The sequence below is a fragment of the Pipistrellus hanaki genome (genome assembly GCF_964339955.1).
Source record: "Pipistrellus hanaki genome assembly, chromosome: 3".
Classification (NCBI taxonomy): Eukaryota; Metazoa; Chordata; class Mammalia; order Chiroptera; family Vespertilionidae; genus Pipistrellus; species Pipistrellus hanaki.
The window spans coordinates 109,927,988-109,953,283 of NC_140505.1; the positions used below are offsets into that span (position 1 = coordinate 109,927,988).

At 41.6% G+C, this 25,296-nt stretch overlaps 1 protein-coding gene across 13 annotated transcripts in view; it reads right to left on the minus strand.

Moving 5' to 3' along the window:
- SOCS2 (suppressor of cytokine signaling 2) overlaps positions 1 to 25,296 on the minus strand; it is a 50,253-nt gene that overhangs the window by 21,822 nt on the left and 3,135 nt on the right. For 10 of the 13 annotated variants that reach the window (XM_084880373.1, XM_084880365.1, XM_084880375.1 and 7 more), the window contains one exon: positions 23,219 to 23,670. In XM_084880373.1, coding sequence (XP_084736499.1) covers positions 23,219 to 23,670 — 452 coding nt within the window. Of the gene's footprint in view, positions 1 to 6,739; positions 6,797 to 22,296; positions 23,671 to 25,296 lie in introns of those variants that run through there. The other 3 variants (XM_084880367.1, XM_084880366.1, XM_084880364.1) reach the window with 2 other exon arrangements.

Sequence of the window (25,296 nt, forward strand, 5' to 3'; positions counted from 1 at the left end):
GTGGGCAATCAGGCCAGCAGGGGAGAGCAGTTGTGGGGGACCAGGCCTACAGGGGAGGGCAGTTAGGGATGACCAGGCCTGCAGAGGAGGGCAGTTAGGGGCAAACAGGCTGGCAGGGGAGCAGTTAGGCATCAATCAGGCTGGCAAGAGAGTGGTTAGGGGGTGATCAGGCTGGCAGGCAGAAGCAGTTAGGGGCAATCAGGAAGGCAGGCAGGCGAGCAGTTGGGAATCAGCAGTCCTGGATTGTGAGAGAGATGTCCCAGGTTGGAGAGAGTGCTGGCTGCACTGAGGGACACACGCATCCCCTGTGCACGAATTTCATGCATTAGGCCTCTAGTGATATATAATGTTATAATCACTTAAGTATGTAGAAAAAGATCAATATATAAATGGGAAAGATGCATAATCAATTTGGGGTAGAGTTTATCTCTGGGGATGGTGGATGGTCAACAGGATCAGAGAGTAGGACAAAGAGGTCTTAATCTCAATATGTGATTTTTTTTTTTTGAAGGAAATACAACATTTGTTAAATTGGCTGATTTGTTAAATCTGAGTGGTGGCTATATATAAGTATTGTTAAAGTATTTTTTGTATTTTTCTGACCTAGATATTTCATAATAAAAACACATTTTTTAGAGAGATTTGAAATCACAAAAGTATAGAGATGAAGAACAAATTAGTGGTTAGGGTGGGGAAGGAGTGGTGACTATAAATGGGTGGCAGAAGGGAGATCTTAGTGGTGACCAAAAAGTTCTGAATCCTGATGTTGGTGTTGGTTACCCTAAGCTACAGGTGATAAAATGGCACAGCATTATACAAGCATACACTTTAGGCCAATGTCAGTTACATAAGACACACCCACTGGGGGAAACTGGGGGAAGGGTACATAGGTCTTCTCTCTCCCATCTCCAGAACTTCCTCTGAATCTATAATTATTTCAAACTTAAAGTATTTGTGTGTTTTTTAATAAAAAGAGAACTACATAGCCCACCTTTTATTTCTATTTAACAGGCGAGACAGTGAGGCTCCCAAGAAGAAAAGCATTTTGTAATAGATGGTGCATGGGCCAAAGCAGGGAGGCCTGCAGAACCTCCAGTTTTCATTGAACATAGACCCATGGTCAGCAAACTGCGGCTTGTGAGCCACATGTGACTCTTTGGCCCCTTGAGTATGGCTCTTCCACAAAATACCATGGCCTAGGTGAGTCTATTTTGAAGAAGTAGCATTAGAAGAAGTTTAAGTTTAAAAAATTTGGCTCTCAAAAGAAATTTCGATCGTACTATTGATATTTGGTTCTGTTGACTAATGAGTTTGCCGACCACTGGTCTAGACCAAGCATGTCAGACTCGCAGCCTATAGCCTGCATGCAGCCCACAATGAATATTTTTGCAGCCCAGCCAATATAATGGTATGTAAGAAACATTTTAATAAAAATTTCATAACTTAATTTTTACAATTTCCTGTTATACATAATCTATCCTATATAATAAAGAAGTGATATGCAAATTGACCATCACTCCAACACACAAGATGGCCGCTCCTATGTGGACACAAGATGGCCACCACAAGATGGCCAGCAGGGGCTGGCAGTTTGGGGGGACCAGGCCAGTAGGGGAGGGCACTTAGGAGTGACTAGGCCTGCAGGGGAGGGCAGTTAGGGGCAAACAGGCTGACAGGGGAGCAGTTAGGCATCTATCAGGCTGGCAGGTGAGTGGTTAAGGGGTGATCAGGTTGGCAGGCAGTAGCAGTTAGGGCAGTCAGGAAAGCAGGCAGGCGAGCGGTTGGGAGCCAGCAGTCCTGGATTGTGAGAGAGATACCTAACTGCCCATGTAGGCCTGAACCCACCAGGATAAGGCCTAAATGGGCAGTCAGACATCACTCGAGAGGTCCCAGATTGGAGAGGGTGCAAGCTGGGCTGAGGGACACACACACCCTCCTCCATGCATGAATTTTGTGCATTGGGCCTCTAGTATATATATAAAAGCCTAAGTGACTGTTATGACCGGATGACTGGCTGATAGCTATGACCCATGCTGACGAGCAGGGGGCAGACACTCAAAGCAGGAGCTGCCCCTGGTGGTCATTGTGCTCCCACAGCCAACCTCCTGCGGTCCCTTCTCCTAGTCAGCTGGCCGGCCCCAATCGGCCCCTACCAACCTTGATCACTAGCCAGGCTGAAAGACCCTACTTGTGCACAAGTTTGTGCATTGGGCCTTTAGTTATTAATAATGAACTACAGCCGAAACCAGTTTGGCTCAGTGGATAGAGCGTCGGTCTGGGGACTGAAAGGTCCCAGGTTCCATTCGGGTCAAGGGCATGTACAATGGTTGCGGGCACATCCCCAGTAGGGGGTGTGCAAGAGGCAGGTGATCGATAATTCTCTCTCATCGACGTTTCTAGCTCTCTATCCCTCTCCCTTCCTCTCTGTAAAAAATCAAGAAAATATATTTTTTTAAAAATAAAAAGAATAATGAACTACATTTGCTAATGACTGATTACTATAATCGTGTTGCATTAATTTCCCTTATGCACCTTACACACAGGCTCACCATTTCTCTCCACTAATAGTAGCACAAATATTTTAGCAGCCAATTGCCATGTCATTAGTCTTGGACTAACTTGCTTGGTGTGCGCAACCGGAAATATTTCATTTTCAGAGAACAAGAAAAATATATTATTTGTGTTACGCTTATTAATTTGTGCAGTTATTCAGTGTCTGGTAAGTTAATGTTGAAGAAAAAATATTAATTTTTATTTAAATATTCTATTATTTTATGTTAACAATTACTCATCTATTTCAGCCCTTTGTATTCAGCATGTCTCTTTTGAAATAAACCTATGTTTCTATGAAAGTTGAAGCTTTTGTTTTTTGGCGGCCCACATAAAGTTACACCTTGATTGATTATTTGGCCCATGTTAGCCTTTGAGTTTGACATGCTTGGTCTATAGACCCTTTAGTAGCTCTTTGTTGGGGTTCTGATATCACAATGACTTCCCATTGAGTAACTCAGGCTGCACTGCATAGCTGAAGATCCCAGATATGAAATATCAAATCAGATATTAAAGTTGCATAACCTGGCTTGAAATCCCAGCTCTGCCACTTAGTAAGGGATTAACCTACTTCAACCTCTGTGAGCCTCAGTTTCCTCATCTGCAAAATGAGGACAATGTAATTATATGCCACACCTGGTGTTCAAATCAAATAATATAATGTACAATGCTTGGCGTAAAACTTGGCACATAGTAAGGATACAATTAAGTCAAAAGACACAGCCTATTACCGGTGAAGTAAACCCAAATACATCAATTTGTCCAAGTATAAAACCAGGTGAAATGTGAAGGTTCCTGCTGAGAAGTATTAAATTGTGAGTACGTGGAGGTAGGGATAAGAAAAGAGGTGAAGCAAACTCAATAAAATTATCACAATTATCTATGCCCTCTATTTGCTATGAGAAAGTAGCAGGGAATCCCTTGACCAGTGTGGCTCGGTTGTTTTGACATCATACTGTGCACCAAAAGGTTGCAGGTTCGATTCCTGGTCAGGGCAAATGCCTGGGTTTTGGGCTCAAAATCCAATAGGGGGCATGCAGGAGGTAGCCAAAAATATTTCACTCTGACGTTGAGGTTTTTCTCTCCCCTGTTCCCTTGCTCTTTTTCTAAAAACCCATTCAAAAACATTTTTTTTTAAAGAGAGAGAGAGAGAGAGAGGAAGTAGCTTGGACAACCATACCCCCATCAGAAAAAAAAAAGAAAAGAATATAAAGTAAAGTGGCTCACTTTGTTTGTGTAATCCTGTAGACTACCATAGGGTATAATCACAAATTCAATGCCGAACAATAGAGAATTAGATTAACCAGACACAAAACCAAAAATAGCTATACACTTGAAGTTCCAAAATACTAGAGTGAGACTATAGATTGTGGTTGTTCAAAATTAAACAGAAAAATGTGGGCACTTCTTTTCTTTGGTCATGAACCAACTAAATTTAAAACTACTGAAACTAGGTTTGATCTGAGAGGAGCACCAGGCTCTACTTTCAGTTGCCGAAGAAAAGCATGCCAGCTCCAGAAGCGCGCACACACACGAGAAATTGGAGACTTAATTTATTCTCAAAAGGTACATTAACGTTGACTACAAACCCACTTGAAAATATAAAATCAAGACTATAAAGAAAGTAGAAGAAATTGGTCTTTCCATTGAATTTCTAACGACAAGGTAGGTGTGAGACCTGTCTTCCAAAACATATAAATCAGGTATTAAAAGATGAAACAATCTAAAATAAAACTATTTGTAAAACTAAATCACAAAAAGTAGTTAAAATATGTGAAGTGTTGCTAAAGTGACTTGGAATCAGTAAAATGGGTGTCTATTATAAAAAGAAAAAAAATAAAGGTAAATCATATTTTATTTTCAATAATGAGTGAGATTCCAAAAGCATAACCATTCACCTTTATAAATGCTTTTAAATCAGTAACATTTATGACAAAAAGTACTTGTTTCATTTTTGACAAGATATTAAATACATCAGTAAATCTAAGTTTAATACCCATCACATGTTTTGCAAAAAATAATGATATTGAGGTAATAAAAGAACTCTTAAGAAATCCCTACTTTTAAAGTATTGCTGTGGCGGGGAGGGATAAGGAGGAGAGATCAACCAAAGGACTGTGTGCATGCATATGAGCCTAACCAGTGGTCACGGACAACAGAGGGGAGGGGGCATGCGTGGGGAGGGGTTTGGATGGGAATGGGGGGATGAGGACAAATATGTGATACCTTAACCAATAAAGAAATTTAAAAAAATAATAAGTATTGCTGACAAGAAGAATCAATACTCTGTGTTTCTGGTTGGATTATTCAATTTGACATATTAGTTGAATGTAGTAAAAATTTCTTTTAATTTTTATTTAAAACACAAAGTTTTAAATGATCAATGATCTACGAGCACAAATTTTTCCTTTAATTTCAGTGTCTGAGAGCTCATATTCCCCAACTAACTCCCTTATATAACATTTTTCCTAGCAAAATGGGAAAATATGTATTCATATTATCAACTGTCAGAACAACAGAATTCTCTACAATGAATTAATTTCACATTATTTACAAAAGAAAAGAATTACATCTAAAGAAATAAAATGAGAATTATAAAATGAACTAGAATATTTCTTATGGAAAATAAAAATGGAAAAGTCATATCAATTCCATTAGTAAATTGTCAATTAAAGAATAGATTTGGGGAAAAAATATCTTCTAAAGTCTAAATAGACTTAAAAAGTTAGAAGAGTTAGGCAGTGGAGATTATAATAGTCAAGAGACATCTTTGTTTCACTTTTAAGCTTTTTTTCAGAATATGTAGAGATCTAAAAATGAAAGTACTGTAATATTGAAGGTCAATTTTGGTCAAAGTAGGAAAAAGAGATTCAGAGTTAAGTTAAAATTTCGTATCTTGTTGTCAGCTGCATCCTTTCCTAAATTTAAATGCATTTTTAATTTAAATTAATTATCATCAGAATTCAGATTATAAAAAAGTATGGTTGTAAAAGTATTAAAAAGCAGCTGGATTCAGAAACCAATTTATTTTCCCCTTCTTATTTCAAAAACAATTTTCAAAGTTCTAAAGCCATCCCCCAGGTGCTTCCTGCCAGTTGCGAAGGACGTTCTATTTAAGGGCGACAGGGAACAATCCAAATCACCTCCTCTCTTCCTGCTGGCTCCCAATGTGTTACAGGGAAATGGAGAGTTTGAAATGGAGAGTTTTAATTAGACAAGCTCTCTATGCTGTTGGTTTGTTTCCTTTATTTTAAGGCAGAAGTCTTTGTATGATAATGGAGTAGCTTGCACAGCCACAGAGATTCAGACCTTAAATGGATACTTCATTTATGTTTACTCTGGGGTTTATTTGTTTTTTGACACCTAGATTCTACTCCCATGCGACTGCCTTTGTTTCAGAGGAGTTTTGAGGGTGAGGGAGCTGAGTTTTGAAAGAGCCACTTTCCAAACAAGCAGGTAATTTGTGAAATAAAATACTTGTAATTTGTGAAATAAAATACTTGTCAAAGTACCTTTTAGTTTGCTATAATCTAAAAGGTACTACATGTGCCACTTTGATCACTTATTAAGCAATTTAATAGCAACTTGAGCCATAGTTTTTTTGCAACTTGACTTACATCTTGGTCTCTGGTTATAGTTTGGTTTCATCTGTAATAGCTGTTAAACTAAAAAACTTAAAAATAAGAAATGAAGTTGTTTCTGGATAGGTAGAATGCTTTGAGCATTTGAAGTCATAAGCAGAAGGGGAAGAATCTAGATACACGGCTGGCTCACTGTGGTAGCAGCCACTGGCATAGTTAATTCCCTCTCCAGAACCACCTTTTCCATTGCAGAAAATCAATTCCTTTGTCCCCAAAACTGAACACCCCTCTGGTATCATGAGGGGTGGTATACCAAAATTAACAAACACAAAAGGAAGGAGAGAAATCTAGGAGAGGGGGATAGAGTGGGGATGACAAGGAGCTGGAGAAGGAGGAACTTTTTACCACAGTTGTGCTCAATCGGATGTCTTTTGAACAGAACTAATTGAAGATGATATTATTAAACATTACATTTTGTGGGTTTTTTTTCCCATTCTGTCCCAGGATTTCTATCTGGAGTCACCGGCAAAGCTTGAAGCCATGTGCCTGCCTTTTAGCTCTGAAGTCTCTGGTCAGGCGGCTCTAAGGCTCTCCAGGCTGCTGGGCTCAGCCTCTTGCTGGTTCTAAACGCGGGCCCAGCTCTTAGCACTCCAGAGACATTCCTCCTGGAATAAAGATTTAACTTGCAGTTCATTTAATTAGCAGAGGAGCAAGCTTATTTGGTCTCAATTCTAATTATGCTATTTTAAAATTAATAGTATTTTAAGAAAAACCCTCAATTATATTTACAACTTATAAGATAGGAACTTATTTAAGACTGAAATATTAATTAGTGCACCTTTTTTGGAATATGGTTTGGAAATACTTAACATGTTAATATTAATACATGGTCCTGGCTGGGGAGCTCAATTGGTTAGAGCATCATCCTGATATGCCAAGGTTGTGGGTTCAATACCCAGTCAGGGCATATAGAAGAATCAACCAATAAATGCCAAAATAAGTGGAACAACAAATCAGTGTTTCTCTTCTTCTCTCTCTCAAATCAGTAAATAAAAATAAAAAAATAATGCTAATGCACATATTCTTTGACCCTAAAATTCCACTGCTGGAAATTTATTCAACATATATATCTCCAGAAACACATTAGTATAGAGATATTTCTTGCATTGTTGTTTGTAATAGCAGAAAGCTAGCAACAATTGGTAAGGGGACTGAGTCAATGAATAGTGGTACATTCTATATGGAATATTGTGCAAATGTGTATGAATGAGGTTGAACTTTTTGTTACCATAGGTATATATAAAGCTATGTAGATAGATTCTCAAATGTTAAATTTAAAAAAAAAAAAAAGCAAAAATTGCAGAATTGCAAAATGTAGAATTCTATCTAGGTGTGCTTTTTAAAAACAATTTAAATATATGCTTATCTTGCATTAAAAATCTCTGGAAGAAAAGAAAAAGGATTTTTTTTTTTTTTTTTTTTTTAACAACAGTCACCTCTGGAGAGCGGGAGAGGTTGGCCATTTTATTTTTCACCTCACAGCCTTCTGCACTGAGTAGATTTCTAACCATGGTAATAACCATGCCATTACTTTTAGATGACTTGAGAACCAGCTCATAATAGGAGGTTCCATTACACGTACATTAACAGAAACAGGACGGACGCTCTTTTCTGAGCCCGCAGGCGGGAGCCTCTCTGCCTAGCCACATTCTCCTCCGCGTCAGGGGCACCGAGGCTACGCGAACAGATGTTAACCCCTTCCGCGTAAACACAGCTGTTGACTCTCAACACTCCATGCATCCGGTGTGCTTTCCATTTCAAACACGTTGGCCTCGTCAGTTTCTAAACACCTCCTTTCCTCCCAGTCTACGTTGCAGGCAGAAGGTCCCGGCGCTGAGCGGCGCGGCGCGGCGCTGTCCGGGAGGGGCTGCGGGAGCAGGGGCCGGGCTGCGCTCGGCAGCTGCTCACCGGCAGCTGTTTGGGCATCAGCGGCGGCGCCACGGCCGGCCCCCGGCCCCGTGGGCCGCCCGAGCGCCCCAGCCCTGCGAGCCGCCGGGAGCAGCGCGGGTCCCACATTCCCCAGGAGGAAGAACGGAAACTGGTCCGAGATTCCTCCTCCCGCACACAGGCACTCTCTTCTTCTTAAATTCTGTGGGGTTTTTGGTTTGTTTGTTTGTTTTTTTCACTTCTACTGCTGTCCTTTTCATTCTCCCTTAACTAGTTCCTAGAAACATCTGCCTGCTTCCTTTCTGGTCTGCTAGGCGTAAATCAAAGTCACTCCTTCCCCGTCTCGCTGGGGCCGGGGTTGACCTCCTGTGTTAACCAGGAACCTTCTCTCTTCCTGGGCTTCATCTTTACATGCTTTTGAAGAAGTTGCGTTTGAAAGTCTGCAGCTTCAATATTTCTTCCAAATCTAAAATGTTCCTCCTCTAAAAAATTATATTTCAAGAAAGCATTTTTTTTTAAAGTCATTTTGCTCCAAGGGTAGTATTATTGTGAGCCTTAACTACTACAGTGCCAGCAAGTACGGGCTTGTTAACCAGGCACGGTTTAAGGGAGAAGCCAGTAAGTTTAAAGAAAAGTTAACTCATCGTATTACCAGGTAATCTCTCTCATTTCTTCACTAGCTCTAATGTACTTCTCAAGTAGGTATAATATTAATGAAGGAAAGGACTGTGATTTTCATGTGTAAACTGGGAAGCTAATTTTTCCCGAGTCCGTTTCTCCCAAACATTACTCTGCCTATCCTCCAGAAAACAGCAATCAAATCTCCAGGTTAACCCCAAAGTAACCCCCACCCCTCCGCGTTCCTGGATTGAGAAATGTTATCTAGAAAATAAAGGGGGAAATATGCATTTTTCTAAAAGTTTGGGGGCTAGTCTAGTGTCAGTAGCTAAAACTGTATTTTACTGTATCGGTAACTCTTAAAAGTCCAGATACTTATTTTTGCCATAAATCCATACTAACAATCCAGTACTTTGTCAACTTTCTCAGTTTGGGCACTAATGGAAGGGTGCTATTCACAGCCCTCAAAACTGAAGTTCCTTTATTTCTTTTGCCATTTGAGAAAAAGTTTGAGAAAAAGTTCTGCTACAAAATTGTAATAACATTAAGTTCCTACAAATCAACTTGGAGATATCTAAATGTGTGTTTCCTAGAAAAAGCACCAGACATCAGTTTTACTGGCAAACTTCAAAGTATCTCATACCACAGAACTATATACATTTCTGGACCTCACAGGAAGCACGGCCAGGAACTTCAGCCAGCCAACCAAAGGTCTCAGCTGCCACTCCATCTGCAACTCAGCAAGGCAGCAATGGGGAAATTAACCACTGCTACCAAGACAGGACAGGCACTCCCCACCCCCCACCCCCCACCCCCCCAAAAAAGTAATGGATAGAAATTTCAAATCCACCTTCTCAATTTCTGGTGGGTTTTGTTGTTGTGTGGTTGTTAATCCTCACCCAAGGATATTTTTCTACTGATTTTTAGAGAAAGTGGAAGATAGAGGGAAAGACAGAGACAAACATCGATGTGAGAGAAACACATCAATTGGTTGCCTCCTGCATATGCCCTGCATGCCCTTGATGGGAATTGAACCTGGGACTCTTCGGTCCGCAGGCTGAAGCTCTATCCACTGAGCCAAACCAGGTAGCTCATTTTGTGATCACTATATTTAACTAGAGACCCAGTGCATGAAATTTGTGCATTGGTAGGGTCTCTAGGCCTGGCCAGCAATCAGGGCTGATTGGGGCCTTCCTTCCCCAGGCTTCTGGCTGCTGGCCAGGGCCTTCCTTCATTCCACACCGCCCCCTGGTCAGCATACATCATAGCAGGCAGTTGAATTCCCAGGCAGTCAAACTCTCCAGGGAACATTTTGCATATTAGCCTTTTATTATATAGGATTATATGATTTCTGGGCTCAATTTCTAGTTTTTGATTACATAAAATTATGCAACCCACCATCACACTAAACTCACACAAAAACAACCAGAAAGCCCAAGTAAATGGGATTTTTTATTTGCATATCCTGTGTAATTTTATGTAAAAACAAATGACAGAAAACTTGAGAATTTTAGGTAAAAGCACCATGTCCTAGAATGTCACAGTTGGTCTAAATTCTGGAACTGGAGTATGATACAATTGATGTACATAAGAACCTTGAAATAGGAACTGCCTTTGGAATCTATCAGTCATTTATTCAACTCCTAAAATGAAAAACACAGTGAGGATTACAAGGCATTTCCTGCAGAGAATTCCCAGTCTAGCTAAAAAGATAACACTGTATAAGTTTAAAAAAAAACAAAGAGAAAAAAAAAAAAAAACTTACAGGATTGTCAGATAGAGAGGAGCAGGGATGGTGGTTTTTGGTTGTCTTTCCATAGTGCTTGATTTTAAACCACCCTTACTTACATGTATGACTTTGAAAAAAGTTTGAGTTAAGTCATGATTGCAATGGAAAGGGAGGGAAGGGACAAACATGGCAAGAAATAGGAAGAATTCTGCTCTGGAAGTAGGGTGCATGTGGGTCCCTCCTACTGCTTTCTGCCAGGATTTATCAACAGGTTCACTCTGCCCCCAGAACCTTCCACAAATTCTCCCTCCTCACCTTCCTTCCCATTCCTGCTTTAGGTTGAAGTGACCTCCTCACAAACACCTTCCTCTGGTGCATGAGTTCTGACCTTTTATGACCCCTTTGGCAGTCAAGGTGAAAACTATGGACCCGTTCTCAGGACACAGTGTTTAAATCATATAATTAATTATAGAGATCACAAAAGATGAATTCTAAAATGCACACATATTTACATCATTTTTAAGTTGTGGTGTAATAATACATGTTCTCCTTTATTAATTCATTAAATGATAAGATGTAGCTCAGGGTCTAATGGCTATAGTAATTTGGGTTTAGTGAAACATGTAAAGTGTATTTTGAGATATCTGCAATAACTATACAATGATACCAAAATACCTGACTTCTACTGGTGATAAACTCACTTCTTCTGCTAATTCTACTGTGATCTGCTGCCTACATATAGTTGAAGAAGATGCTTAATTTCAGTTAAGAGTTTAGTGACAATAACAATGTCATTTTTTTCCTATCCAAGCATACCAACTTCTTGCAAGCCCTAGGACTGGGTAAGAAGCCCTGCTCTGGGTCCTGGCTCTCCAGACCAGCCTCCCATCTTGCCACCAAATCTGATGCTGTCATCCTTCTGCTCAAAAGTCTTCAATGGGTCCCTTACTTTCCAGGTGGCATACAAACTTCTGAAAAGCAGGCAAGGCCCTTGGTGCTCTGGTCTCTGCCCACCAACTCAGGCTTATTCTCCACTCCCAAAACTATTAGTTTCCTATTTTGCATTAGAAGCTTCACACAATAGAACTTTGTTCTCTCATAGCTTCATGTCCTCTTGGCTTGGAACTCCCTCACCTGTTAGGCCAACTTCTTATCTTTTTCTTTTAAATCCTCATCCATGATATATATTTTTTTTCTATTGATTTTAGAGAGAGGAGAACAGAGAGGGAGGGAAGAAAGAAAAGAGAGAGAGAGAGAGAGAGAGAGAGAGAGAGAGAGAGAGAGAGAGAGAGAGAGAGAGATCGGTTGCCTCCACCACCCAGGAATTGAAACCGCAACCTAGGTGTGCCCTGACCAGGAATGTACAGGATGACACTTAACCAACTGAGCCACCTGCTGAGCAGGCCAACTCCTTTCTTTTCTCCACTCTGAGGCCTTACCTGACACCTTCAGGCAGCTTCAAGAGTTTCATCTCTGCTTCCCCTACTCTTTGTATATTTGTTGTCTTATTGTATAGATGACCCTTGAACAATATGGGAGTTACAGGCACCAAATCTCCTACCTCTCACAATCGAAAATCCACAAATGACTTTTGACTCCCCTAAAACTTAACTACTAACATCCTACTGTTGACTGGAAGGAAGCCTTGCCGATAACAAAAACAATTGATTACCACCCATTTTGTGTGTTATATATGTTATACAGGGGTCTTCAAACTACGGCCCGCGGGCCACATGCGGCCCGCAGAGGAGTCTGATCCGGCCCGCCAGGTTTTTTGGGCAGTGAGCACAGCAGAGGTGTTACAGTAGGAATTAGTAGTTCATATAGTCCGGCCCTCCAGCTCTCTGAGGGACCGTGATCTGGCCCCCACTTTAAAAAGTTTGAGGACCCCTGTTATATGCTGTATTCTTACAATAAAGGAAGCTAGAGAAAAAGTTATTGAGAAAATATATTCACAGTATTTATTGAAAAAAAAAAATCCCACAGTCAAACCCTTGTTGTTCAAGAGTCAACTGTACTATAACTGCTGGTAAGTGTGTCTTCCCACTACCCAGAATCTCCTTAAGGGCAGAGACTATTTTTAACTTTCTCCAGGATTTTGCCTTGTGCCTAGCACAAGTAGATACTCAGTATGTATCTATTGAATGATTGAGTGAATAACTAAATAAGTGAAAAAGATAAATATATGGGGAGGGGTGGGGGATTGGAATGGGGGGGTTGAGGACAAATATGTGATACCTTAATCAATCAATCAATCAATCATCAATAAAAAGAATATATGCAGAATTATCACAACTATGTAAAAAACAGCATAATTTTCAGTGTTGAAATAAAAGTGAAAATTACTCTTAAAAAAAAAAAGATAAATATAAAGAGAAGTCAACATCTGGCTGGTATTGCTCAGGAGTTGAACATCGACCCATGAACCAGATCACCAGTTCAGTTCCCAGTCAGGGGACACACCCAGGTTTGAGGCTCAATCCCCAGTAGGGGTCGTGCAGGAAGCAGCTGACTGATGTTTCTCTCCCCTCCTCCCCTTCTTTCTCTCTTCCTCTATCTCTAAAATCAATAAACATATCCTCGAGGATTAAAAATAAATAACACTACAATTTCTGATTTGGGTTAATGTAGAAAAATGAAATGGGAAATTATGTAATAAAATTTTGAATTAACTAATTTTTACATATTCTAATTTTTTTCAAAGATAATAACTCATGATACAGTAGAGGATAATTGTCCATTAAAACACAGCATTTATTCTGGCATTCTGATTATATATAAATATGCTATAGAAAAGACTCCAACTGAAAACAGGTTGCATTCTAAAACAAGAGTTGCAGACCAGTTGTCTGGAATTTATAATACAACTAGAGACCTGGTGCATGAAAATTCATGCACTGGAGGTGGGGGAGGGGGGTCCCTCAGACTGGCCTGCCCCCTCTCACAGTCCGGGAACCCTCAGGGGCAGGAGGTGACCCAGCGATCAGGGGAAGGCAATACTCCATCACACCTCTGCTACTGCCACTGCCAGCAGTGCAAGCCTCAGCCAGCCCTGGTTACCTGAGCCTCAGGCAACCCTGGGCGGCTGTGGCCCTGAGGGAACTGGGGGACTCTGGAGGCAGGCTCACGGAGCAGCTTCCTGCCACCTGTTGGGCTGAGGGAACTGGGTACCACAATCCTGTGGCTGTGGGCACCGCCATCTTTGAGGGTGGGGCAGTCAATTAGCATATTACCTTATTGGCTGTGGTCGCCTCCAGCTTTGTGACGGCAAGAGGGTCAATTAGCATATTCCCTCTTTATTAGATACGGTTTTCCTCAGAAGCCAATTTAAATCAGTGATAAGGTATCCAATTTTCACGCTAAAGTCCATTTGATTTATAATGTGCCTGAATGGATCTACATTTAATTTAAAATTGGCAGAAAATAATATTATTCAACACTATTGCAATATAGCTAATTAAGCAAAATACTAAGCAGTAGAAGTGAAGTCAGCATTATTTGTCTTGAATATTGACAAGGGGGGAAAGATGGGTTTAAATATAGCAGGGCGAGGAAGCCCAGGGAGACATTTGTGAAAAACAGAAGGAATCTCTAGTTATTTCAGAGGCTTTTGAGATGAGTAGCCCTAGCTCTTTAATATGTATAATTTCACTTCAAGTCCTAGGACCTTCCCTTGTGGCTCACAAATGACTCACACAAAGAGAGAAATTATTTTGCAGTAATTGAAAAGGTTTTAGAAGACAACAAAGAAAGGAGGAATGAAATTAAAGAAGCTATAAAGTGGATCCTATAAAGTTTACTTAGGTTGAATTAGCCAAACTAAAGAGAAAAAGGAAGAAAGTATACATGGCATGGTATATGTGGTGGCGATTATTGCTGCTCACCAAATATTTGATTTTCTCCTCTTGGGCCCAGGGGACTGCTCAGACACCTTGTGGTTGGGTGGCACCAGAGTCCTGACCAAGGGATTGGAAGAAGTGACAGGGCATTTAAATGCTAACAGAGATCCTTGAATTTCTCCCTCCACACTGGCTCAGCAACCTAGCCATAACGGAGGAGGTAGCTGCTTTGTCAGCCTGGGTTCCTGAATGACTAAGAAAAGAGCCTCCCTATGACACATGACAAACATAAATGGGTAGAGAAATCTTCATTATTTCAAGATACGAACAATTGTAATTTTAAGCCTCTGAGGTTTTGGGGTTCTTTGTTTTGCAGTATAACCTAACTTATTATGACTGACGCATTCATTATTCATATAATTTACCTCCAGAGAAAGGAAAAGGGTTATAGGGAAGAGATGGTGGGTTATAGCTGCACTGGATAGATCCATAAAGGAGATTAGAGGAAGCAAGGAGAGGTATAAAATCTGATGGAGGGAATCCTTCCAAGCTGGATGCTTCAGGTTTAATCTCTGAAATAAAAATCCTAATAATACTATACTCACAACTGGGCAGACAGGGTCATAGCCCTCTACTAACTGCATATGACTAAAAGGTACATGGCCTAGCAAACACCATTGAGGTATGTGCTGGCTGCAGGCCTCAGAGCTTAGAAGCATTTGTAAGCATACTGAGAAATAAGATACAAGAATGAATAAAAGCATGGGTTTGGAGTCAGACTGGCTTGAGTTCAAATCTCAGCTATCCCTCTTAAGTCATTAAATCTTTCTGTGTCAATCTCCTTATCTCTAAAGTGGATATAAAAGCAGAGCCTACTTAAAAGGTTTGTTGGGAGCACTAAATGAGGTCATATTTGTAAAGTGTCAAGTGTAATGCCTGGCATTACTAAATGTTCTTTTTCCAGTTCCCTGGAAGGGAAGCCCAAGAATTAGTTTGTTATAGAATGGCCACCTCACTGCCATGCCTGGAAAATCATAAATCCCATGGTAGGTGCAGCCTGGAACTCTTGGGACCTTCAGCCATTAGCAGGCTCAGTGATGTGCTTCTGCCTCTGCCTGTAAGGTCTGCACACACCCACCCTCCTAGAGTGTGCCCCAAAATCAGAGGTGTACCCCACTTTGAAACAGATCCAGAGAGATCCAAATAGGCAAAGACTAATAGATTAGGGCAGAATCATTTATGCTCCAAGATTCTTTTCACTGTACCAAAGAATCTCAGAATTCCCTTAGAACTTTCCAGTTTTTCTGTGATTCCTTTTCGTCTTTTCTTTCCTTCCTATTCTGTTTTCCTTCTTTCCTTCCTTCCTTCCTTCTTTTTTTTTTCCTTCTGTTTTTTCTTTGACTTGTGACAGAAAAAGAAAACTAAACCTCAGTAGTATCCTTGTCCACTGAAGATCAATCAGAAAAGCAAACAATCTATGTAAGTGGGAAAAATTATTTGCAAAACATATTTGCCACAGCTGTCTGGGATCACATCTGTGATACTGACTCTGGGAGCAGAGCAGAGAGCCATCCAGGTCCCTTGGTAATGAAAAGTCATTCGAAGCGTTATTGTGACGATGGCCAAAACAGCAGATTCCTATTTCTCCATCAGAACCAAAATCTGAAAATCCAAGTCCAATCTACTCTTTGCTTATAAGGGTAGCACTCAAAGATCCACAGCCAGACGAAAATGCAAAATTCTTTTAACCAGTTGTTGAAAAGTCCAGAGTTAAGAGGAAGTTACTGTTTTGTTTTTGTTTTTCAAAATAAATGAGAATATATTAAGGCACAAAGACAAAATCTTCCTACAGTTTAAGTAGAAACTGAGACTACCCAGAAATAATGGAGCTTGCCTCTCCTCTGCCACTCCCACCCCATTGGGAGAGAGACTGCTCTCCTATCCGGGCACAGGAAGTACTTCCCTGGAGCAACCAAAAAGCATGAAAGCTCTCAATTTACAGATGGAATAACAGGCTCTGGGAGACTCGGGGTTTGGTTCTTGGTCCAACAACCAGAAGTGGACCCCAAGTTCTCAACTTCCTAATCCAGAATTCGGCCCAGTGCACCTCAGCTTCCTACTTTCCTGGGAATGGACTCTGAAAGCTACCAAACTCCCCCAGTGTAGAAGCTGGCCTTCGGAGAGAAGCACGCGTCTGTGGAACCCAAAGCTCCAAACTCCAGCACAAATGTGAGCCTTCAGACAAGGGGTGTCGGTGTCTGCACCCTCCCCAGCCTTCTCCCCAGCCACTGCCTCCTTCCCACCCCTTCACACCTATCGGCTCACACCTGACCAGCCTCCTGAACTCCACTCTTTTTTTTTTCAAGCCATTTTCCAAAGGGCCTCCAGAGGTTATAAAATAAAAGGCTAGTTCAGTTACTCGCCCATTTAAAAGAAGCTTTTCTCCACAGCCTTCTGGATAAGTTCCAAGTTCTTCAGCAAGGCCTACAAGGTCTGTGCCCTGCTCACCTCTATCCTCCTCTTCAACCTTTTTGCATAAAGACCTCCCTCACAAAGGAGTCTAATGACATTAATTTGGCCCTAGCAGATTGCTCAGTGATTAGAGCATTGGCCTGCAGGCTGAAGGGTCTCAAGTTCAATTCTGATCAAGAACATGTACCTAGGTTGCAGACTCAATACCCAGCATGGGTCAGGATGCATGCAGGAGGCAACTAACTTATGTGTCCCTCTCACATCGATGTTTCTCCCTGTCTCTCTGCCTCCCTCCCATTCTCTCTAATAATGGAAAACATTTCCTAGGGTGAGGATTAATGATAGATGATAGATACATACATACATACATACGTTAATTTGTAAGATCTGCCACCTTCCATAATGTAAATATTCCCACCATGGCTGATTTCTCTTTACCAATGATTTAACTAGAGTTAGTGTATTTAACAATTGCTTCCCAGTTCAGCACACCACTCATTCTCCAGCCTCCTCAGTTTTCTCATCTTGCCATCTTTTTAGTCACTTTGTTTTTAATTAACACCCCCCTTGCCCGATGGACAGGGAAAATAAAGTGAGTGAACAAAGAAGCAGGCAATTTTTCTATCACTGGCTCTAGCAAAGGAGATTGAGTGGGGAGAAAGTTGAAACCAGTATTAGCTAGATGTTTGTGAGTTTCAATTACCCCGTGCTCTCTGCCCCTAATACTGCAGATAACTAAAAGCAGATGCCATAATCAAATATACAAAATGCAAACACACTTTCTGACCACAACCTGGAAAAAGCAAAGAAGAGAAATAAACTATGCTGGAAACCCAAGAAGGGTCACGTTTATCAAGATGGCAGACAGGAGGTTAAAATGGGAAACCAAACAACTTCTCCGGGTAGAAATAACATGGAAAATATTTTTCTGAATGTTAAAGATCTAGCAGCTCTCTGGACCGATATCTAAGCAGGAAAAAACATACCAAACAGAAAACTGTTTAGCAAAATGTCAATTTTTATCTTAACACGATTGGAAACCGAGGGACGATTTTCTGGAGTTCTGTGATCGAGTCTCACTCTCTCCACCACAGAAATGGGCTCCTTGGGTGGAATTTATGTGAAGACAGAAGAGGAAGGCAGCTGGCCGTATTTCCTTCCCTCCAGGACTCTGGCTTGCCTTCCCCTCCCTCCTGTTTCTGACAGAGGCAGCGCCACGTGAATGATGGCTCACAAACTGTGCGCCTGATCTCTAGGGCACGTCTGAGCTCCTCTGCGTTAAGGAGGTCGTTTCACGTGAGACGGCCTGTAAAAGCAGTCTTATTCCTGTGGCTCACTGAACGTTCCTGACGGGAACCCCTCTCTGGGACGACACGTGCCAGAGAGGGCCTCTTGTTGACAAAGCTCCGGGAGGGTAGAAAGGAATATCCAGCTTTGCTCCGTAATTTCAGCTTACTTTCTTCCCAGGCACTGGGGACTCCCGGGCTTTTAAAGGCTACCGTAGCAACAGCTGTTACTTGACTTTGGCAATATGGTTAAGGAACCTGAACTCAAGCCACATAGAAAAAAATATGTAAAGATGGGAATTATATTTATATATATATATATATATATATATATATATATATATGCATGCCTGCGAAGGAGTGAAACAGGACTATCACACAATCATTCTTACATAGACAAGGGGAAGGAAGAAATGGAGGGCATTTCCATTTCAATCAAATGAACTGCAACTTAAGAAGCCTGATACTAAGAGGAAAAAAATTAAAGCATGCACATAACAAAAGTGTCGTTGGTATTTGAGGCTGGCTACTTGTTTCAAAATCTGAAAAGAATCAGAGAGTAGAGGAGACAGATTTAATCTCAAGGTATTCTAAACCATTGAGTTACCCAACGCAGGGAGAATATAATGACCCTCTTTCACTGAAGTATAATATGGTCAGCAGAGCTGTGTCTAAGGAGCTCAGAGGGCAACTTAATGACACAGAAGGGAGAAGGTGAGGCAGGCATTAGCTGTGCCATCATGCCCAGGAGCGAGAAAAGAGGTGGGCAGCCACCCGGACGTGGCCGTGTGTGAGTCACATCTGGCAGAGGCAGAAATGAGATCATAAAAGAGCAAGGATGGCAGATTGTTAGACGTTAAAACAGCAAATAGGTTACAAATCTTGACGCGTTAAAATGAATGCAAAACTCTGATGTGGACCAAACCATCCTGAAGCCCAGCAGAAGCCGATTATTTGAGGCAGGGTGCAAGGAGGCAAGAATTGGAATTATCCTGTACAGTATTCCAAAGGCCTGCTAATTTCAGAGGAAGAAAACTGTGGTGTTAAAAGAACTGTAGGGCTTACCGGGCAGCAAGATAGAATACTGACAATTTAAACAGAGTAGAAGGGTGCAGTTTTTACAAATACTAAACTGTAAAATTATGTGTTGGCTGACTCTGCCACTGATATGCTGGGTTATGTGTGTGTTCCTGTGTGCATATACATACAAATTTCCTGACTTCCCTGGGTTGGATGGTCTTCGTCAGGTAAAATGACAAAACTAAAATACAAGATTGGAGCCGAAACCGATTTGGCTCAGTGGATAGAGCGTTGGCCTGCGGACTGAAAGGACTCGGGTTCGATTCCGGTCAAGGGCATGTACCTTGATTGCGGGCACATCCCCAGTAGGGGGTGTGCAGGAGGCAGCTGGTGGATGTTTCTCTCTTATCGGTGTTTCTCTCTATTCCTCTCCTTTCCTCTCTGTAAAAAAATCAATAAAATATATTAAAAATAAAATAAAATAAAAATACTATGACCAGGCTGCACTACATGTGCCACTCACGACAGAAGCATAAACCGAAGGACTTGTATACATGCTTATAAGTACAACCAATGGACACAAAACTCTGGGGAGGGAGGGTATATATGCGGGGGGGGGGGGGGGGGCAATGTTAAAATATGTACACAGATAATAATTTAATAAAAATAAAATAAAATAAAATAAAATAAAATAAAAATACTATGACCAACTCTATAAAAATAAAATAAAATACGTGATTGGAAAAGTGGGAGAATACAAGGCCCCTTAGTCAATGAAAGGCCGAGATTGAATGACATCACTTTTTTGCTCCCGAGGCCAGAAGGACCACTGGGAGCCAAGCGCGGCCTGGGCCCAGCTGCTCGGTGTAACCACAGCCACTTCCCCGCCACCGCCCTGCGCCTACCCACACCACGCACAACGCGAGCAGAACACAGCCTTGTCTCAGGACATTCCAGCCCATGGATTATGTGATGACGTCCCTTCTCCTACCCTCTACCAGGGTACAATTTTCTAAAAGCAGAGAAAATCCTTCCCAAGAAAATAAACACTGCAAAACAACTGTCCCATTCTCTTACCTATTTGGATTACATAATTACTATGAAGTCAAGACTTTTTACTGACACGCCAGAAAAAAAAACAACACATTCAGCTCATAAGCTGAACGGCCTTTTCTCCACAGTCCAAAGCCCTAAAATCAAAACAAACAAAACAAAAAAAACCAACTCCCTAAAAAGCAGCCTCCAGTGCCCACTTGGATAGAATGAAAAACTCCACGGCCTCAACTCTGCTCCCAATGGAAAGTCAGATCAAAGTATTTTAAGTTTGAGGGGACAGGTTAAGTCCTGTATCCTACATTCTTCAACAATAATACACACCTTCACTAATGTCCGAAACTGCCCTGCAAAGAGATCCCTGGGTATTTTTCTTGGCTGCGTTGAGGGTGGTTTAGACAAGTGTACATCTTAACTTTTTTGTTCAATGGGCTATAAAATGGGAGTTACCAATAATTGGTAACTGGCATTATGCGCCAGCTACCAAGGGAAACAGTGAACCCCTCTCCATCCACCCCTGCACCAGGAGAGAACCCACTGGCCCCAGCTGACCGAATCCCACAGAGCACAGCACTAATTACGGTACCTATACTTTTCCAGTTGAGGCAGCAATAAAAACGCTGAGGGTTCCTTTTATAGCCTGCTCTTACTTGTTCGTCTGGATCAATAGAGAAATGGCAGCAATTTGCTCTTCGTAATTCCTCTCCAAGAATAAAAAGGGCTGAGATGTTCCTGGAATGCCTCCTCACTCACAAATTAGAAGTGTACCTCCCGTGATCACTGTACTTTGCTCATGCAGTCTATGTGAGGATTAAATGAGATAATGCACGTAAGTACTGAGTAAGAGTCTGGCACAGAACATCTCAATAAATAATGTTAGTAATTGTAAAAAAAAAAAGAGAGGGGGGGGGAGAGGGAGAGAGAGGGAAAGAGAGGAAGAGAGAGGGAGAGAGATGAAGAGAGAGGGAGAGAGAGAGACTGCCTCTAATGCTTATCGATGTACTTGAAATAGACAAGATTGAAATGTAAGGCAACAGTTCCACAGAACACTTGAGGTGTCTTTGAAGTTCTCTGGTTTTCTCATTGTTACTTGCTAGCAATAATGCAGAACTTTCCACAGCTCCACAGGTACTCATAGCCCACTACGGCGTCCAGCTCTCAGTAACTGCAGAGTGTGTGAAACAACGAGAACAGAAGTGCGCAAGACGTTGAAGAAATCCCACAAAGCCCTCTGGCACTGGCCGTGTGGAAGTTCTGTCAGAGAAGTCAAATATTCCACACCAGACAACTGTTTTCAGTGGAGAAGGAGAGTAAGAAATGCACAGAACCCGAACATCTTAATGAAAAGGTTAACCCCTGATCAAAGACCAGAACCCTAAAAGTATGGCTCTTTAACTTTTAGGCTACAAATGAATTCCTAGAGGACGACTTAGCGATCTTTCTTTCGTGTTTGGCTCTGCTGTTTGAATACACAGGCACAAAACCATTTCTCAAGAGCTTCATGAAAATATTTAAGCAGTTTTTACTATAATTTATAAGCACAAATTATACGCTTCTGTCTTAGCATAATTCACTTGGGATACACACAATAAACTAGGCTCATCCTCCCAGTGTTACACCATTATATGTAGCTATTCAGGAAAAAATTTTTTAAGATGGCAAAGTCTGGACACCAAAAAAATTTGCAACAGTCATGAGCCTATGTGACAAAAAAAAAAAAAAAAAAAAAAAAAAAGCAATAAAACTTTATTTTATATTATGCCTATTCAACCCAAAAGACTAGAATATATCAGTTTTTGTAGTGTCGAAACCATGTTTTTGGAAATACAAAGAGCATTAGTGTTATGCCTGTTCATCTTGTAAAAGGGCCACTTGGCAAGTCTTGCAGTTCCTAAACCATGCTTTCCAGAACGCAAAGGGCAAGTATGACCACAGCTTCAGAGAAAGGCAAGAAAGGCCTTCCTTCTTGCTGAATATGTGGCTTATCCCACTTGACATAAATTTTTATGGCAACCCGCTTTTACCATGAAAGTATATATTTTCTACAATTCAAAGTAATATAAGCGCAACTTGTAAAAGTCAGGGTTTTTATTTAATACATTCTAATCAAATAGTAACAGCAGTAAATAAACACTTTGAAAAACAGGCAGGTATCCCCTTGTATCTGGAAGAAAATTAAGTCCGAGTTTTCTACATGGTAGAAGGGAGACAACTGCTGATGTCCATAGTTAGAGAATTCAAGGACAACTTGGATATTTCTAAAGCCATTTCAAAAAAAAAAAATCATGGCAACAGGGTGGGACACAGCTACTTCCAAAGGTAAAATGTCTGTATCTACATGGTTTTATTAACGGGGATTGGGTTGCACCTGTATAGCATGACATTCTTGTCTTTAGCCTTAATGGAAAAGACGAAGTCTTTTCTGTTTGCACCAGTTTGAAATATTTCTGAAGTAAGGCTCTCTTAAAATAGATTACTACAGTACTCATTCACATGAAAGAGGAGTTCATACATGTAGTAAAAAGACAAATACAGGATTTCATGGTTTTTTGTGGGTTTGTTTTTTGTTTTTGTTTTTTTGGTTGACTTGGTTAATTGCATAAAATGAAGGATAAATACTCACAAGCATATCCGATCAACAAAACCCCTAGCAACATCAGAATGCAAACTATAACATATCCAAAATAGACTCGGATCACCAGGCATATAAAATGGAAGCTAAGCCTGTCAGGTTCCTTCCCCTTCTTCAGTTCTCCTCCGTGGAGTCCTTTCTCCCTTTCTCTACTACTGGTGCTTGGACCTTCAACCAAAGAGAAAGGAACCTCAGAAAGGCAAGGCATTCTGATCAAAATGTTACTTCGGCCTTTACTTGGGACATTTAACGTTTAACTTAAAAGGATCGGCTGGTCTTAGCCTTAGGAAGGGAAGCGTTTCTCAGGTGAACATATCTGAGGGGACTTGACCTAGCTACCTAGTCACACACGTAGGTTAGATTGATTCAGCTGTTCTTAGAATTCCGTGTAGTTATCCAGAGCAGTCACTCAAGTTTTGGTTCTCTTTTACATAGCTGCATTCGGAGATACTCTACATGAGGCATGTTTAGAAAAAGAGAAACACTTATACCTGGAATTTATATTCTTCCAAGTAATCTTTTAGTCTTGTTGGCAAAGGCAGTCCCCAGATGGCACCGGTGCATTTGTTAATGGTGAGTCTGCAGAGATGCTGCAGAGGTGGTGCTGATGTGTAGAGCGGTTTGGTCAGATAGAGGTGAACAGTGCCGTTCCGGGGGGCTTCTGGGCCCGTCCGCTTATCCTTGCACATCTGAACATAGTAGTCGATCAGATGAACCACACTGTCAAATTGTTTAAGCTTGGACTTGACACATATGATAGAGTCCAATCTGAACTTCCCATCTTGATACTCGATTCGCAGATTAGTTGGTCCAGCTGATGTTTTAACAGATATTGTTAGTAGGTAGTCTGAATGCGAACTATCTCTAATCAAGAAAGTTCCTTCTGGTGCCTCTTTTAATTTCTCTTTGGCTTCATTAACAGTCATACTTCCCCAGTACCAACCTGGGGTTTTGTTCAAAAAGAAAAAAGAAAAGAGGGTAAAATTGTTATTATAATGTTTTAAACGGGGCAAATACTTGACAACATTTTTTTTTCTAGCTCTAAAAAGAAGTATGAAAGTTTACCAGAGGCTACTATAAATACTTTTAGTAGAAATTTAATGTAAGTGTGGGTCCATGTTATTTTGTGAACACAAAGTGTGAGCAGTTTGTTTGGTGTGGTTTTTTTTGGTTTTGTTTTTTGTTTTAATCTTCTGGAGCTGTTCTTTAAGGTATCTAGATTTTCTCTGAATGAAACAAAAGGATATTTGCAACATGACACACTGGCTGACAAAGCATGATGCTTCCAGCACCACTTAAGTGAAATCAAAGTAAATTATAAATCAATCAGAAGTTAAAAATAAAAGCTGTGCCCTTAAAAAGTGGAAAACTGAACTCTACTAATTCCAAGAGAGAAAAGCAGAAACACCATTTTGGATGGCTGGTGTCCCCCTAGTCTCCCCAAATCTGTCAATGGCTGCATCTCTGTTCCAAGCCCTAGAAAGCACTGCTGTTTACTTGTTTCAAAAACGCAGTTCTAGGTACAACAGCTTCTGTTGCTGCTTCAATTACAACTTCCTTATCAGTCATTGAGAAATGAAGGAAACCCCAAATGATAATTAGTATTTCAAATTCGCAATCTTTTGAACTTTGCCCTAATTCAAACCCAATTCCAACTGTCTGCGGGTCTCCCCAGGATTCCCATTTGGTCTGCCTGCACCATCTCCGGGCCCGTTCCGTGTGCAAAAATGACTTAAGAGGCATTCTGCATTTAAAAAGTTTTAACAATATCCACCACTCCTCAAAAAAAAAAATAATAATAATAATTGCTAGCTAGGATTCTGAATCTGCTGGTCCCTCCAAGCTGATGGGAAAAGCACATGGCCCGCACAAAAAAGAGCACAACCGCGAGTGAGGGAAGAGTCTGCTCTTCCTAACGCTACCAAAACTTCAACTTTGCCCCAAACGTAAGCTTTTAGGACCCAGAGATGTTGTAAGCCTGCAAGGTTTGCCAGAATGTATTTTTTCCCAATCCTTTCTCCTTTCAGATGCCCAGGGACTCCGGCTAGCCGCGCGTGGCGCAGGGCAGCCCTTGGAAGGAAGACCTCCGGAAGGGCCTGCTCCGCGGGGGCTCTAGCGGCCGCGGGTCTCTGGGTCCCTGGACTTGGCGGCAGAGATTCCAGGCGGCGGCGGATGCTGCGCCCGGGAGCCGGATGCAGCAGGAGCTGCGGGCAGCGCTGCGCCCGCTCGCCGCCCGCACCCGCGGGCAGGAAGGCGCCAGGAACCGTCTCCAGCTCGGGTTCGGCCGAGTGCCGATCCCCGCCGCTGAGCAGCACGCAAAACAGTGAAAGGTTCCCGCGCCCTAAGGGGCCATCTCTCCAAGGAGCCCTGGGCGCGCCCTCCTTCAGGCCCGAGTCTCTCAAGAACCACTTTCCTTTCACATTCCCAAGCACCCATCCTCTCCGTGATCCCGCTCCGAGGCGGGGACGGGAAGGAGGGGACCGTTTCTCCATCTCATTCTTTGCTTCCCCAGCTCGTCCCCGCCGCTGGGCTGCGCGCCCCGCCGGCACAGCCCCCAGCCCTGTCTTGG